The sequence below is a fragment of the Harpegnathos saltator genome, unplaced genomic scaffold (assembly GCF_003227715.2).
Source record: "Harpegnathos saltator strain DR-91 unplaced genomic scaffold, Hsal_v8.6 scaffold833, whole genome shotgun sequence".
Taxonomy (NCBI): Eukaryota; Metazoa; Arthropoda; class Insecta; order Hymenoptera; family Formicidae; genus Harpegnathos; species Harpegnathos saltator.
Genome location: NW_020230686.1, coordinates 192095 through 210255, shown reverse-complemented (window position 1 = coordinate 210255; position 18161 = coordinate 192095). Strand labels below are relative to the sequence as shown.

The following is an 18161-nucleotide window of genomic DNA, read 5'->3' as shown; positions in this document are numbered from 1 at the left end:
ACGTGGCTCACGCGTCGAAGAAGCTTGCTAAATAACGCTCTGTGTAAGTTATCCTTTACCTTTACGGGGAAGAACCGCTCTCAACGTCCCCGGAAGCTTCGCGCGCTCCGTCGCATTGTCGATTTGTCGCTCGTCACGGTGCGATATTAATCGCACTTGTGTCGCCGATATCGTTCTCGCGAATCAATACGTTGCTTCACTACGCGGTGAATTCGTTTCCTAGCTGGCGATTAAAGTGAACCGCCGTGTCACACAAAGGTACCCTTACATTCAATTTGTGCAACGAGAGATTCGCTTCGCGTATCGACTCAAAGGGTCGCCGAGCTGAACGCGTCGCGGTTAAATTATTTTCGCCTTCGGACGCAAGCGAGACGCGGCGCGGGATGCGTTCACAAAGGTACGCGTGCAATCACGCCCGGATGATAAGAGACGATCCCAGCGAACTCCATCGTGCGACCGTTTCTTCGGCGTTTTTTTCCGCGTGCTGAAGCGACGATTTCCCGACCGACACCCGAGTGCGAAGCGGCGATACCTGCGTCAATACGCAATTAAATTTTTGCCGCTGCGATTATCACGATCCGATATTCAGTCCGGTTGAATAAATCGCCAAACGCAATCAATCGAAGACCGCCGTGTGCAATTCACACCTAGCTAGTTCGCGCTGAGAAAGTAATTAACGAGCTTGTCGGCGCACCCGTATAGCTCGCGGTGATCACGTTGTCGGTTTAATCGCAGATAAAAAAAGGACAAGCCGGGCGAAATCCCGGGCCGGGGGATGGAAAAAGGCTCTTTTTCTTTCTCTCTCGTGTGCGCGCGGTCTCATCGTTGCGATGTAACGGAGAAAATGTTTAATGGGCTGTGAAAACGAGCACCGGTTAATTCCACTCGTCGTATCATCGTCTGGCTGGCCGCTCGATTGATGGAAACAAGATGAGAACGGGGGAAATGCATTAGTGATATGCTATTCCGTAAGCTTATATACAGGGTGTCTCAGAACTTTGGGACACGGACTCCGTAGGGATATAGAGCTAAGTGAGAGGAACGAGAGAGTCCTCTGCCATAATGTGAAAATCGTAATAGGTTTTTGATTATTATATATTATTTAATTATTGTATTTTAATTATTATATAGTTTTTTAATTATAACAGCGCAAAGTTAGGCGTTTTCGACGCCCATCGCGGCCCAAGCTGCGTGCGTAGGGGCTTGAGCGATAACGCGTCTCGCGCTGATTGTCGCGATAGCGTCTTAGCGCTTTGACGGTCAGCGCGAGCCGCGTTATCGCTCAGCCCCTACGCAACCCCTAACTTGCCGCGGAGCGTCTATAGGCCGTGATGGGCGTGATGGAAAATGCCAAACTTTACGCGATTATTACTAAAAAACTATTACGATTTTCACATTATTATGGTAGAGGACTTTTATGTTCTCACTTAGCTCTATGTCCCTACGGAGCCCGTGTCCCAAACTTCTGAGACACCCTGTATATGAATCATGGACGTTCCCTCCGAATTTCAATCGACTGGTTAAAATAGCCTATGGTAAGATCAGTCACGTGTGTCTGCCGACCCTCCTGCTGAAGCTGCTTTGTAAAGGGTTATATTTTTTGCCGTTCTCCCTTTTTGCCTCGGAGCACGCGACGGACAATGTGCTCTTGGAAATGTAAAGCTCGCCGCACGAAATCCGATCAGTTCCCCCTTCTCTTTTAATGCGCGACGCTCGTACCGTATTTCGATTTTTGCTTACGTCTGCGTACTACGTACATTGTAACCGCGCTTAGTCAAGTAGACGTGGAGCCTGAGGCGAGTCTAAATGGATTTTGTTTGTCGTGTACTCTTTTTTCCCATGCTCCACTCGTGTGCCGGTAAATAATCACGAGCTTTCATCATCTTGTCAAGCCCGGACAAAGGGCGAAATCGACACCTGCGGGTTGCGATAATTATTTTGCGTGCCATTGACGCTCGGTGACGATGCAATTCCGATGATGCAATTAACAGAAGAAACCACAAACCGCTGCCGTCCTTTACCGATGTATGTTTTTTTTTATAGACCTTTATAGCGCGATTTCAAGCCGACATTTACAGCTAATAAGAAAGAGAGAGAGAGAGAGAGAGAGAGAGAGAGAGAGAGAGAGAGAGACTATAAGATTTTTTTGGACAAAATTCGACATATCGCGCGATTGTTATTTTTTTCTGCAGCGCGGAACGTGTTACGTTTATCGTACTCGCTACCGGCGATACGCCGTGAATCAGACGTTTTTAGCCCGGCATCATGTTTCTGAGAGAACCATTCTACCTTGGCCCGCTATCTTGCGTAAACCGAGACTTGCACAATTCCTACGTCATCGCGGCACAGTCTGAAGTGACATGATAGAGATTCGTCGCAATTGTCGCATCCGACGAGACTTCACTTCGGCTTTTGAAACAACTGGTCATCAGTAGATCTGATTTACATGCAAATGATAGTCACTTTAACGGTAGTACCGTTATTGTCAACCGTAGCTAATGGAAGACATTGAGGCAATCGGTGACATAACGTCCAAGTCATTACTTGCGCCTCGCCGAGAAGAAACTGCACGGTTTTATAACTTTCGCGAGTCCCAGCGTCTGATATTGTGCGCACGTCTGCATTCTATGCAGGTTTCTTACATAAATCGTGATATTAATTAGGAGAAACAATTGCGAGATGTGAATAGCGAGCCGACGCGTATACGTCATTTACGCAAATTATTTAGTCGAGCGCGAGCCACGGTTGCCAGGCTTTGCCCGAAAGTCTAAAAAGAGCAGGGGGAGGGACAAATAAAAATATGTATCAAATACTAAATCTTCGAATACATTAACATATTAAGTTCAAATTAAATATCATGCGATAATCATTATAAAATTAAACATTATATAATTTTGCGAACATACGCATATTGCGCTAGTATCACGTTATTAAAAAATTTTATGAAAAAATACGCACTACCCAATGAAATATTTTGATATGTTATATATATAATCTCTGTTTTTCTTCATCGTATCATATAGTACGGAAATTTTTTCTCCTGAGCCGGAGAGCCGAATATTTTGTGTTTTCGCCCGGGGGCTCCAGACGAAAACCGGAGAGGTAGCAACCGTGGATGCGAACATGGATACTGTAATGGCTGGACCGATTGAATTTCACAGAGACTCAATCTATAGCGAATATGGGAAAAGGCTTAGAATGAGTGAAAATGATAAGACGAGTAAAAATGGTTAGAACGTATGTTTCCGTTCGAAAACATAAATAACGATCGCAGAGGGATCTCATATCTCATCGTGATACAATTGTATCATATTTCACATTCGGAAATTTCAATTAAAAATTTTTAATTTCATTTAAAATATCTATCGACTTCATTTTGTGCGATATAAATCTGATTCATATCGGTCTTGTATGTCGACATCAAAAGTACATTTCACTCGCAGTGTGTGTGTGTGTGTGTGTGTGTGTGTGCGTATGTTATCCCCGGCCATATTATATCCAACGGTGAGCGAGAACGGGACGATGCCCACTCCCTCATCGACGCGGTCGATACATTTAATATCGCCTCGCCCTTTGACTTCACGAACCCTCCCGCGATTTGTTTTTTATTTCTGAAAAATTGAACGAGTGTAAATTCGCGAGCGCGTGTTAAACATAAAAAATAAATAGAGATGTGCGAATCAAGAATTTTTATGTCGAGTCGAATCTATGAAATTTCATTTGAATTCGCATCGAATCATTAAAAAAATTTAACATGACTATTAAACATGCAAATAATGATGGAAGATTTTCATATGAAAGAGAATATTGATATTATAATATCATCTTAAAGTAAAATATCTATTTAAATGTTTAAAGTAATTTATAATTAAGTTATTAATTATAAGTTAAGTTAATTACAAGTTAAGAGTTCAAACATACACAGGCCCAGATGGCCCGTGTTTTGTAGCTGATGCGCGCAAACGCGCAAATGTATTTGATTCGTATTCGAATCTTCGCGAATCGAAATTTTCGAATTATTTGGATTCGAGTAGTTCGCGCATCTCTAAAAATAAGGATGAGGAGCGATGAAGAGTCTGGCCAATATCGCAATTGATTACGTGTGACCCATTCGTGTTTTACAGTACAGCGCGCGACATGCGCTCAGTAACACGGTAGCCTATTTATTAATTATAGACACGATTATATCACAGGATTGATAGTGTGCGGTTTTGTAGCTCGTCGCGTCGATTGATGATACCCGAAAAAATTTTAATGTCTGTCAATGTCGCGTGAAAAAGCAAAGATGATCGTGCTTTGAGAGAAGAGAAAATTTATAATTATAAATTTATAATTTATATTAATATAAAATAATTTCGCGGATATTAAGACCGCCGGCGCGACGAGGTTGGTAGGTTATTTAGGAAATATTTAATTACCAATTCATCTCTTGTATTGCGCATTATTGCATTTATGTCAGGTACGCATTCGCTTTGAAGTTTTTGGTAATTGAAGTCGCGTAACTGTCATTGTTTACGTTTCCTCGTGCGCGTATCTATTTAGATATAATTGACAAGTAAAGGGCCGGAGAAGGTTCTTCACTAGAGTTTTAATGGGATTTGAGTTTAGAATGTTCCTCAAGCCGAAAAATAATATTCCATTATTTATTCCATTACTTTGTCCCGACGTTTTGGGATTATGAAGCAATTTCACGAAAATTAAGGGAAATTTAATTTTCAGTGGCTTATACGCTTAATTTAATGGCATAACGTAGAATCTAATGTTCTGTGAATTTTGCATAAATGCATCTCTCGCTTTCGAGCCTAAAATAAGCCACAAAACAATCGTTTCGACTGTTAAAAATCCAATTTTGACGCAATATTGACGCAGTCTATTGAAAAAGATACAATAGGACAGAGGACAGAGTGCACTCTAAACCCGGCAATTAAGACTTTATTAGCCACATAGGGCGCAGTGAAAATGGGCAGGCTAAATTTATGTCCTATTGATGAAGTAACGATATTATAGTCCATAAGCTATGGACCTTCGCTCCATTAGCCGTGATAATTAAACATGTTGTTCATGTCGAAAATTTCGGGTGTGATGTACGTGAAAATGCAAACAGGAAATAGATCGATGGGAACTCACGCCTGAAACAGCTTCCTCACTGTTATTTCGACGAGCATTTGACCGTAATATTATTCGTAATATTGTAATATTGCGGTACAGAATTATGTGTGCGATGTACTTTTCGTATTGAAATAACAACGATGGCACGAACATGGCACGCAAGATATGCATTTCGCCTGTTTCTTACCGATGATGCGGGTTTAAGTTGCACCGGTTTTAATCAAAATATAAAATATTTCAGACAGTTAGCTGCTAAAGAGATCGCATAATCTGCATTCTTGCTGTCGTCTACGAGCATATTTGGATCGCGCTGAATCTGACTGCGCGCTGAATCTGGAAGCTACCTTGCCTTTCCCCTTGCCACCCTCGCCGTCGAGATTTATTATTTATTGTTAGTACTGGATGGATATACCATTGAGAGTACACCACTCAAACTTATTATATATGTATTATACATGTATTATTTTGGAATGCCATGTCTGATTCTGGATTGGTTCGAGATCTCTCGTTTCGTACACATACATTGCATACCGAGATTATCTACATATATAGGGGACTTAGAGTTTAATACCGGATTCGAACGGATAATATTAGAGAGGTCTACTTAAGCAGAGGATATTTTCTCGGTGGTTTGCCACCGCCTTCTGAGAGGAGAGCGATCCGTATACAGTTAGCTTTGCCGGAAATCGGAACCTAAGCTTTTCGGCTTTGTAGAGTGGTGCGTTGTCTATCATGCCGTGCTCACTTTCATCTAGGATTACGTATATATTCAGATACAAACTACTCCGACGAGGAGATGCTACAACTTGCAAAATCGATTCCCAAACGAGTCATATCTCGTTCGATAGCTTGTAGATAGAGAATGAAGACTTTAAAGGGATTCGGGTGAATGAGCCTTCGTTCAGGAGAAATTACGAAGCAAGATAAGTGGGGAAATCCCAAGCTTTTTTAACACAAAATATAAAATAGAAATACAATTTGCAGTTCTTAAAACGGAATGTGTTTTTTTTACATATCACCAAATTGCATAGATGTCATAAAATAAAAATGTTTTGCAAAACTTATACGTTATAAAATTCTGTCATATTGTCGGAATGTTGAGAATGTTGGAAACGTTGGAAATAAAACGTTGGAAAAATGTGGGAAATAAATGTTGGAATGTTTTTTCGCATCAGATATATGTGACAAAAGAACGATGTTATCATATTTTTTCCTTCTCAATTAACCGTGCGCGAGAGCAAGTGTTTCAGATGTAACAATTAAAATCTGGTTTTCGCGACTTGACTACTTCGTATATCGCGCTGGGGATTGAAAGACTGCGGCGGACGATCGGAGCAGCCTACGGCGGTGGCGCTCGGAGGAAATTTTCACGACAAATTTTAATTTAATTGCGGACACTATCGTTCAGCGTCGATAACACGGCGATTTTAACGCGTTCGCTACGTAGGCACGTGTGCGCGTGTGTACCGCTAGATGTGCCCGACGAGGATCGAAAAGCGGCGCTAATTCAGCAGGTTAACCCACACGATCGGCCGATCGCGTCATCTTCTTATATCTTCGATGACGTCACGCGAATCGCGACCGGACGGGTTAAGGACCTCGGAGTCCGCTCGCAGATCGCCTTCCGCTCTTTTTTATTCGGCTCAAGGATCAAGGAATATGGACCAGACGTGGTGTTGTTTTCCGCAGAAAATCAAATGTTTTTCTACGATAAATTTTCTCGGTGTTTTGTGAAAACACCGATTAAATATTATATATCAGTGCGGCAAAGGGAGAAAGGAGGAGGAGAAGGAGAACGGACAAATTGATATCTCTTTGAACGCGCTGGCGAACCACAGTCGTTTTCAAATTACATGTGTTATTGATATTACGATGCATATCGATGTCCCAATAAAGTTTCAATGTTCTCATATAAACAGTGCTGCTACAAAAACATATGTATTCATCGATATTACAGATAACATCAAACGATATAATTTTCTTTATAATTTTATGTATGTATTATTTCTGTTATTGATATATGTAATTTTAAAACTCTTTGTTGTTTGTAATGTTTCATTGGTCGTCGTTTGCATATTCTAATATTTGCACATTCTAATATTGCGTAGTCTAATATGCGTATTGCATATTCTAATATTATGTATGCCAAAGGTATCCACCCGTAAAACGATGAATAATTAATAATACTGATAATAATAATAATATTACAAAAAAACGTTTAATTTGCGTCTCACCCAAGACGCAGAGCGAAAGGGACGAATTGCGCGTTCGTTTTGCATTATTATTATTACAAACGACACTTGTGATGTGTAATTGTAATGATTACGCGTCGCTTTACGCGTAAACAATCCTGTCATCTTTTAAACCCTTCTTTACTGTCGCTAGTCACGCGCTCCCTTTCTTCTGTTATTTTTTCATCGTCTTCACCCCGTTCCCTCGGCTCGTTTCGCGATTCGACGCTTCGGGCGTCGATAAAATAATTGGTGAATAAAGAGCCGTCGCGCCTACGTACATGCACGTACGTACGCACACGCTGCGAACAAAATTGCACCTGTAATGCAGCGCGCGACAGAGGGTATCGATCGGCGTCGGGATTTGCATGACGCGTTATGTCCGGCGTAAATAATGTCACCTCAACCGCGTAGAATGCGAAATACGTTCTACCAAATGCAGATATATGCATATGCATATTCATACGCATACTTTGCATCAGAAGATAATAATACGTTAGCATCTCCCGTTTATTCGTGCTCACTGAAAATCCGTATTGAAAATCATATATTTAAAATTTCATTAGGACGTTATTTTATGGAGATACGAGCTAACAGAGGTTTTTCGTGGAGATTTCCGCTAATACATGATGCAGAATAGCAGAGTGAAAGAGACAGAGAGGATATTTTCCTAAAATTCATATTACACAGCGGCATTAATTATTCCTCAGATTGATTGGTAAAGCCTTGCAAGGAGAAAAAATTAAATTAAAATTAAACAAATATTTGTTCGAATACGATAATATTTGTCTGTGAATACATTTATTCAAATTAAGCGACTAATTTTTGAAATGAAATTTGACAGAAGTTCTGGATGTGAACCTTTTTCTTGAATTTTGGAAAACAATAAAATAAACTAAATTTAAATAAATAATTTAAATAAATGTATTCGCATTCGTATTCGAGCATATTTTTGCATAATTTTAATACAATCTTTTCTCAGTGTGTCTTGCGCGCGAAATGATCTATATTTTAACAGAATTCAACTTGCTTCCACGACGACTCTTCGCGCCGCTAACTGGACGATACTGGCGGCGATCGCACATCGATAATTACGACTTCGCCGCCAGTAACGGAATAATTTGTCAGCGCCGATAATTGTAATGATTACACGTCGTCTTACACAAACAACCCTGTCATCTTTTAAATCCTTCTTTACCGCCTTAACCGCTCACGCACTCTCTTTGTTCCGTTGCTTTTCCATAGTGTTCTTTTCAGCGTTCCCGCGGCTTGGCTCGTGATTCGACGCCTCAAGCGCCAATAAAATAATTAGTGAATAAAGAGCCGTCGCACCTGACACGCACATACATACATGCACACATATGTATGTTACACATATGCTGCGAACAAAATTATACCTATAATGCAACGCGTGACAAAGGATATCGATCGGCGCCGGGATTCGTATGACGCGTAATGTCCGTCGACTCGCGTACTCGTGCATGATTAGTTCGTCACCGCGATATCATAATAATAATTTATATAACAATTAGAGTCTCGGAACAAACGCGTGTCGTGAAAGCCGCCAGGGGTCTCCATGGAAATGCTCGAACAACGCGTTTTTAGCCGATCACAGAGCGAACGGGACACGCGATCTCAAGGTGTGAACGGGCCCTAAAAGCCGAGTGATTTGCGCGATCCTTACGTAACACGAGCGCACCACTGACGGGGACGGCGAGTGCACGTCGTCGTGATGGATAACGGAGAAAAACGTCGCGGCGATCCTCGCCGTCGGCTGGAGCGGAGCGGCGCGGCGCGAAGAACCGCCCGAAGGATATAAATGCCCGCGCGGCACTCCGAAGGGACAGGCGTAAAAATCTTGCAAACGTGCGCGCGAGAAAGAAGAACAGAGAGAGAGAGAGAGAGAGAGAGAGAGAGAGAGAGAGAGGGGAAAGACAGAGAGCGAGAGATCGAGCTGCGAGCGAGCGATTTACGCCCACAGCGACGCGAAGTTGCGCGACCGCCCTGGCCGGCGATAATTAGCGCGTGTGACGGAGCGATCCGTCATCATCGATAATTATGACGATTATGCGAGAGTATAGGCGCGGGCTCACGCACGTATTCGCGCTCGTGTTCGCGTTATGTACGCGCTCACGAACGGCAGAAGGAGAAGACGAGCGCGGCATCGCGTGCGTTAATGCGTCCGGCCGTTGCAGTGCGCCGCGCGCGTCCGATCGGCGCACCCGTCGGGCTTAATTGCGGCTAAGCTACGAAACGTCGATTAACGATCGCAATAACCGGGCGCCGCGACAAGAGTCTTAAATCAAGGCGACCGACAACGACGGACGCCCGATACGACCGATGATAGTCCCGGCGTTGCGCGCGCTATCCTTTATCTGCGTCGCGCTCGCTTGCGCACCGAGCCGAGCGGAGCCGGAGCGGAGCGGAGTAGATCAGCACGGCGTGCTCTGCGACGCAGCACTGCGCTGCATTTGCGTGCATCCATTTCTGCGACCGGCTCTCTTTCTCCCTCTTTCTCTCTCCCTTGCCTCCTTTTCTCTTTTCATTCTCCGCTTCCCTCTTTAAGTTTTCCTCTCTCTCTCTCTCTCTCTCTCTCTCTCTCTCTCTCTCTCTCTCTCTCTCTTCGTTCTCTTCGACGGCGTAAAAGCGAGCAAGCGCGAGCGCACGACGGCGAGATTGTTATTGCTGTAATTTCGTCTGACTGGATTTCCTATCTCGTATGTACCGAGAATTGATGTCGCATTAATCAAAGTACTACTTCGATGATAACACCGACTCGATTCGTCGTCGTCGTCTATGACCGTCCAAGGCGATTGGCCGGCTACGCGTGCTCCGCCGAGCGAGCAGCAGTCACGAGATTATAGTAATTTGCCCACTGTTTAAACGCGATACGAGCTATAATAAGCGAAAGAAAATCGTTCGCTCACAGGGAAAATTTAGAAAAGGCGGAGAGAGCGACGACCAGTTCGCACGGAATTTTATTCTCTCTCCGGCGTCTCCCTCAATCTCCGCTCGTTTCTCTTCGAGCCTTACGAAACCTGATTAGCATGTGTCTAAAATTTTGACCTTAAAAAGAGCACGAAAAGGCAACTTCATTCACGGTTGGAGTATCATCAGACGTAACGTTATCGTGACATTAACACATCGCGACGCGAAAAATGTCAAGTCAACGAATACATCACACGCTTATTTCTGTCGTTAAACCGTTAACTTCATTGTCTAACCGACGATGTTGTTTCTTTTTCTTTTTTTTTCAGAACAGGAGGCCGCGCCGCCGTGCCGATCCTGTGCTCCTAATACCATGAGTAGAAAGAAGCAGAAAGTCGATGAGTTAGAAAGAAAGATTTTTGGATGGTGGATTTATTATTTGCCTGAGCCAAATGATGCTTATTATGCCGAATATTGTACATAATTTTATCAGAAGTATCGCTTGTGGTAGATACCAAGCTCATGATTGAACGCCGCCCCCCCTCCCCTCGCCTTGAGATTGACGTTATAATCCGAGTCCAACAACGAAGCCCGTGATAGAGACGTATCTACCTGCTCGCCTGCGTGTTATCCTCCGCTTGTTATTATGTAATTCTACGTTAAGACATCGCGTCGCGCCGCGCGCTCGTCGAGAGAGTCGCTCTGACACAGCTGCGATCGTCGTCGGCATGCTAATCTCGCCGCTCGCGCCATGTACGCGTAAGCGAGCGCGAGTAATTAAATGCGAACGAGAGACGAGCAGACATTTCCACGGGGATAACGAACTTCCCGCTGTAAATTATAAGGGCGCGCGCAAAATCCACGGGCAATCGAGGCAGCCGAGGCTCTGCCCGAGGAGGATCGGATCTCTCTCGCCGTCTGTGCCTCGCGAAAAACCGAACCGAACGTCGCGTCGTTGCGACGCGAAGCTCCCCGCGTAGTTTCCACGACGCGCTCGTAGTACATTAATCGCGAAGACGCGACGTGAGGGAAAAACGACAAAGACAGCGGCGATACATGTACGACGCACACACGTGAAGTTTATTTCTCTCCCTGTTGAATTGCGCGCGCGCGCGCACGTGACGCGCGCTCGATGGTCTCCGATACAAGACACACCATAATTTTTATTTGTGAAGACATGCGCGGGAAATAGAAATAACAGGATGTGCGATACACGCGAGAGATAAAAATAAGAGAGAAAGAGAAAGAGGGAGAGACACGTCGCTTCCTGAGAATTTCAGCCGGCGCGTTTCCACGATCGCACTTCTCGAGATTTATTGGCCAAATGGAAGTGCAATGAACGCGACAACGCAATGACTCCGCGCAATGTCGTCGGGTGGGACATTAATGTATTTAGCCGTATATTCGAGAGAGCGAGAGAGCGAGAGAGAGAGAGAGAGAGAGAGAGAGAGAAAGAGAAAACGCCCGAGTCCGCTCGGGTCGGATGCCTCGAGTGGTGAAGGCGTACACAGATGAGTGGAATGGCTCGCCCGTCGGTCTGTTTCACTCGCTGTTTCGCCCTAACGCTTTCAGTACACCTGCACCTGGTTGAATTAATGCACTTAAGCGCAGAGCGGAGAGCGCAGCGTAATTAGCAGCTAGGGCGCCAGATTCGTAATTGAAAGAAACCGGGTTCGAATTTCGTTAGGCTACTGCAAGAACTGCGCTCTCTTAATGGTAAAAGGTAACTCTAAATGAAAAATTGGAGTCAGTCTTTCGGAAGAGACGTTAAACAGTGAGTCCGCTCATGGCCGACACCCACCATGAACACCTCAGTGCGTTACTGAGGTAAACTTACTTTTACTTGTATAAAAAAAATGTTCACTTTCACGACATGTAACGGTTTAGCAACCGACTTTAGGAAATTTAAAAATATGCTCACAGTTCTAGTATCCGGCCTCGGAACTAGATACAAACGGAATATAATAAGACCTGTTAAAAAATGAAAAAAAAAGAAGAAGAAGCATACGTGGCTTCTGCCGCGTTGCTGAGCGTAACACCGACTTTAATCTCGTTACGCAGATGGCCGCGCGTTCACGCGAATCCGCGTGACGCGTCACCGCGAATGTTATAAGATATTAATTGCGCCGGCCGTGGCGACTTATGGCCGCGGTAGCGGCGGTTAATTAGAGGAATTTGCGGCGATACTTTAATTAGCGCGCAATCCCGGACTCCGCCGGCTTATTTTCCTCTTCGCGACCAGCTCCTCGGAACGACGCCGACGCCCTGCTATTTTCTGTCTGTTTCCTTCTTTGCGTTTTCTACTCGCGAAAATTCCCCCAGCTTTTACCTCCAGTACTGAGTGGCAATACGTGTTGTTGATCTTTCAATGGCTGATTGATAGATGCGAGTATACTCGTACTTCGTCACGAATATGGATCGATACGAATATTTTCCGGAGCCGGAGAGAGGGAAATGAATCGTGAGTCATTTATCATGTTTCACGACGTAGTTCCGTAGAAACGCGTTCCGCAAAGCCGTCACTCTCTCGCCGGCACTGGATTACGCGTGACGGCGAGAATGAGGGAGTATAGCGAAGTTAGACAGCCACGAAAGAACATAATCTAAGCTACTTAAGAGTACATCCAAAAACTTACATGAATTCCCGTCACGTGTGGCTGCTCGAAGTGGAATTTCATCGCGATGAGTTCCGCAACTTCAGCCATAAGAAGAAGCGTCCTGAGTGAGCGTCCTCTCCCTCGCGCACGGAATACCAAGGCCATTAGATCATGATCATCTTTGGTCTTCGTTGTTCATTTCGGGTCTCGCTGCTTCGTTCACCTGGAACACATGAGATATCCAATGGTCAAAAAGACTGTCTCGATTCGATGTTCAACCCGGTCAATAAAAATGCTCGCTTTCGCGTATATTCGTATCAGCGTACAAACAGACGCCGATCAGATTTCAGCCAGACGAAGGGGTGAAGGCCGAAAAATCCGTTATACGAGTATCTACGTATGCATGTGTGTGCATGCATGCACGTGTGGGCGGGATGTGCGTACTTACCACGTCAAGCATTTTCTTTTTTTTTCATTCGACAAATATTTTATCCGATTTCAATTCGCGATTGAATCCGATCTACCGTTTTTATAGAGCTTCGGTGTGTTTTATCATTCGATGCGAATTCGCGTGAGTCTGTTCAGTAAAATGGTCTCCGGTGTTTCGGAATATCGGCACTTTCTCGATTACTCTTTGATGTCGTGCGGTCAAACGACCGGCGAGATGAGATGAGAGCGGGAGAAGATGAGTGCGGGGGAGAGGGAGCCAAGCTAGACAGATCGCGAGAAAGAGTCTCCGAGCGAGAGGAGAGGATCTTCTTCCGAGCGAAATGTCAAGAAGCGGTTAATTCTCAGCATTTACCGAGGCAGCAGCCTGACCCAACTATTCATTAGACAGGAGACAGGAGGTTGTCTTTTCTCGTGGCGTTGCTTCCCTACCACCTTCCTCTCTACTCATTGCGCGGTGCGCGAGAAAGAGACAAACAGCAGACCGGGGGACGAACGGCGAGGAGAGAAAATTGTGTAACTCGACTCGATTCATTTATTACGTTCTACGTTTCGACGAAATTCCGATCGAGCTATAAACTCGTGTAGTGAGTAGCCGAAGTTCTCGATAAGCGACAAGATGTATTACGCTGATCTTTTGGTGTAACGTGAAAGGTTTATTGGACGGTCGACAAGCATTGTCTAACTTTAGGGGAACATGAACAAAGTTGTACTCTTCATCAAATTTCGGCTGACAACGAGTTACCGGCAAGTTTCAGGAATCTTAGCGCGGAAGGACGTAAGAAGATCAGTTTACGCGTCAAGATTTTTGGTGATAAATTTCGCGAAGGGTGCCATTAGGGTTCTTGCTATTCCCTTTGACGTTCACATAGAAAATAACAATCACGATCTACTCCGATTGTGTAACGAAAGTACGATGGAAGTTCTCGTCGAGAGAGGAGCGTCGAGATGGTGTAAGAAGAGTTTATATTCACGTGAATTTCCATAGGCGACAGGACGCGCCCCAAGTCTATTTCGATCGTAATTATCCCGTCTCTACGTTTATGACCGTTCATCGCTCGTTCGTCCGTCCCTCTTCACTGATTGAGAAATTGCGAGATGGGTGAGGGAACAAATTATTTTATATTTCGCTCTATATATTAATATCTTTTGCTTGCTCGAACATTAGTTGGGAACTAAATGAAGTCGCTTTCCCTTTCCGACGCTGTGTCTCTCACTTGAAGACCCGCTAGCTTCTCGAAACGCTTGAATTAATACTACGCGCGTGACGATATTGAGCTAACAATGTGTTATATAATGAAGTGAATATAATGGCTGAGACCCGGGTTTATTAAACTCCTATTGTCAACAAGATTCCGCATTTATTACCGTGCGCGAATTGATTACTGCACTGCCAGAGCTATCTCCTCCTCGGAAATAGAACGACGCATATGATAAATAATGCAACACGTGCGCGTTGATAAATTGGCGACGGAGGAGCCCTATCAATCGCCTGCATTCGATCAAGGCTGGAATTCTTGCCTAATACGCGACCACGACGCTCGAATCGACGCGACACGTTTTCGTTCACGCGTATACGCGAAGTAGAAGCGATTTGACGAAAGGAATATCGTCGTGAATAATAAGTAAGAGAGAGAGAGAGAGAGAGAGAGGAGAGTATCAAGAAACGCGAGGCCTTGTTAGCTCACTTTACACGTGATCGTGCGCTAAATTGCGCGGCGGTACGAGCAAACGTATGCGGAGACGCGCGGGTGTGGAGGGTTAAGGACTTTCGTGCACGCGGACTCTGTGCTTGTAAGTTGGTGTACGCTCGAATACGACGGAACTGACATAGTGAACTATAGTTACGTAACGCAACGTCGCGAAGGTGCTAGGCACTGACACGATGACACGGCTGTTTGCTGCCAGCTAAAGCGAGCCTGAGAAGCGACACGAGAGCGCGCCTCTTGTGAACTATTGTTGCGTGTCGCGACAAGCAGCCGTTCGATTTTCGAGTACGCGCGATAACGAGCAGCTTACCGTTCGCTAGAGACGGCTTCTCACGCGTCACGCGTCGCGAATCGCCGGTAGGATCGCCGCTGACGTAATTATCACGGTTGCTCGATTTCCACTTTTTTCGCACGCGAGACGTACACAATCGCGATACCGTTAACGAGGGTCCTAATTGATAATTCCTCGCGCGGAAGTCCCCGTCGTCGACTGCGTTACCCTTTCTCTCTTCGTCCTTCCTTCTCCCCCATGAGTAGCGCGCTCCGTCTCGCGTAGTCGTTACGGTGAAACGGCAATTTCTACGTCGCAAAAATGGAGCTGCGGAAGTTTCCCGTCTGTGTGCCGGTTCTCCATTCACCTATACATTACGTCGCCGTGTACGCGAGCGTCTGTTAATATATCGGCGAGAGAGTGAATAGGAATCGTCTCACGGCAACGGGACACTTAGAGCGTGTCGTCGTTGCCGCTCTCGTCGGCTGTTAAACGGCGGATTTGCTAACCGGCTAATGAGAAGTCTATCTTCTTCTTGCTCTCTTCCACTCCTCCTTCCCATCCCCCTTTTCCTCTCGCGAACGTTGCGACATAATCGCCAAATAATCGCAACAATAACATCATAATCACGCCGGCGCGGTGTAAATAAATTAGCTGCATAAGCCGCGATAATTAAAAGTTTTATTATTAGCGATAATTAAACTCGCGGTAATTAAAGCTCTTCTCACGGCGCAGCACGAGAGAGAGAGAGAGAGAGAGAGAGAGAGAGAGAGAGAGAGAGAGCGAGAGCGATAAGTGGTACTACAGTCCTATTACATCGACATCTTCTAAATTACACGCGCGAAAATTAGATGGAGAAATTACGTGCAGCGCTTAGGATCGTTTGAACTGCACGCAAACTCGCGCGCGCGCACACGGATAGACGGCATATGTCCCGAGGTGGATCTCACGTAATCGCGCGAGCGCGTAATCAAGCGTCTTTCACGAGCCGAATATAAGACGAGTAAAACGTCCCGCGCGCGATGCATTCCGGGATGAGCCAAACCGGATCGCGCTCTACCGCCCTAATCTGTGCGCACTACCGTTTCCGCCCGATCTGCTTTTGCTTGATCGCTTGCGCGCAACAGTGTTTTACGGCTACGCAGAATAACTGCACCGCGGCGTATTTCGCGCGTACGCCTCGCGCCTTGGAGACCTGTAATTTGGCAGGCCCAAAGCGATAGATCTATAATTATTTCACGCTCCCCGCATGTGCATCCGGTTATGTGCATACGATTGCGAATGCGCGCAACAGGACCTGCCGCGAAATGCAGACAGTAGTAATAAAGCCCGCGGCTCGGCCCGAGCCGTCGGCGATACTCATTTTTTCCTTATTTCCAGATCGGGCACCGAAGTACCCGCGAAAAAGAGATACATCGACGGTCGCAATCCCGAGAAATCAGCGGCGCTGCGGATGGAACGGACGGAACGGAGCCATGGAATTGTTCTCATTAAATTTTCTCGGCTTCGGAAGCGTCGCGTCGCCGCGTCGCCGACGGTTCGCGTCACGTACAGGTAAGCGGGATATTGTGTATTGTATGAATAACAACCCGGCGGTAATAATGTTATTTTTGCTAATCGCATCAACTTCTATTGTAAACAATATTTCTCGCGAGCCCTGAGAAATCAGTAATTTGCATCACCAGTACGGTGATGCAAATTACTGATTTCTGCAGCGTGTGTAATGAAGAAGCGAAAGCACCGATGCGAATATCGTGGAAATTTGTCCTCAAGGATTGACGCCGGTTAATGCATATTGCGAAATCGAGGAAATCCAGGGAACAACCGGTTCGCCGATCAGTCCGACATTGTTAACGTTAAATGCTCGCAGTTAATTGAAACGGTCCAATTTACATCTCGTCAATACGAATCTCGTCGGCCAGCGCTTTCTCTCCTCCTCCTTTGTTTGATTCCAATCAATTCCTCTTCCGTAGTAATTTCAATTACTCGCGGACATAATTGACGCCGTTGACAAGTGACGTCGTCGACGTCCTATCGATTCGCTCGCCCCCTCGCCACCCAGCGCGGACGCAGCCGTGACTTTTGCGTCGTGATTATTCCCGGGCGGCGGCGGCGGCGGCGGCGGCGGCGGCAGCGGCTCGGCGATTCGGACTCTCGCAGGTATGCCGCGGCCTACGTCATAAACGCTTCTTGCTACTATTCCAGCGGCATAGAATTAACGACGGTTAATAAGAATCCCCTCGGCTCGGCTCGTAATTATCGTGCGCCGCGCGTATACACAGTTTCGACTCGCGCGCGCGCGCGCGCGCGCGCGTCTGCGGTTCGGCGATCGGTATGTTAATGACGTGCGCCGGTGGTCCAGCCTTTCGCTCTTTCGCTCGAATATCCTCGCGTGCGCGGCGCGTCCGTACCGGGAGACGCGCGGCAATATGAAAAATCGCAGCCGCTCGTAAAATTAAAACTCCATCGGCCGTCTGCTCGCTCGCCAGCTCGCTCGCTCGTCCGATCGCGAATAAATCACGCAGATTTACGGAGAGGCCGGCCCGTATCACTTCTTTCCGGAAAAAAAAAAAAAAAAAAGAAAAAAGCACCGAGTCGCGTCGCGTCCTCGCTAGCTGCTTACCACCCGCCACCCCCGGCCCGCCCTATCGGGCTATTATTTAGAATGATCGATGCCGTCGTAATGGATGAAATAAGCAACGCTTCCTCGAACGTGCCTAAGGCGACCGTGCGCCGATTAAGAAAAATGCGCGCTCCTCTCGCCGACGATAAACGTCCTCTCGCGAGAATTAACCGTTTGTAGCGCGCGCGGGAGATATCGTCTCTGTGCGTACTTGTTTCAATCACCTATGACCGAAGGGATAGCTAC

The 18161-nt window shown here is 45.9% G+C and overlaps 1 protein-coding gene and 1 long non-coding RNA gene across 5 annotated transcripts in view; one reads left to right on the top strand and one right to left on the bottom strand.

Annotated features, from left to right (window-relative positions):
- Positions 1 to 18161, top strand: part of LOC112590482 (uncharacterized) — a 94643-nt gene that overhangs the window by 45522 nt on the left and 30960 nt on the right. For all 3 annotated transcript variants that reach the window (XR_003114248.1, XR_003114247.1, XM_025307153.1), the window contains exon 2: positions 16673 to 16846. Coding sequence is in view for 1 of the 3 variants with exons in the window: in XM_025307153.1 (XP_025162938.1) it covers positions 16673 to 16846 (174 nt within the window). In the remaining 2 variants the exon portion in view is untranslated. The remainder of the gene's footprint in view (positions 1 to 16672; positions 16847 to 18161) is intronic.
- Positions 1 to 18161, bottom strand: part of LOC105186583 (uncharacterized) — a 31657-nt gene that overhangs the window by 7359 nt on the left and 6137 nt on the right. For both annotated transcript variants that reach the window (XR_002162889.2, XR_002162888.2), the window contains one exon: positions 12905 to 13088. This is a non-coding gene — a long non-coding RNA (uncharacterized LOC105186583). The remainder of the gene's footprint in view (positions 1 to 12904; positions 13089 to 18161) is intronic.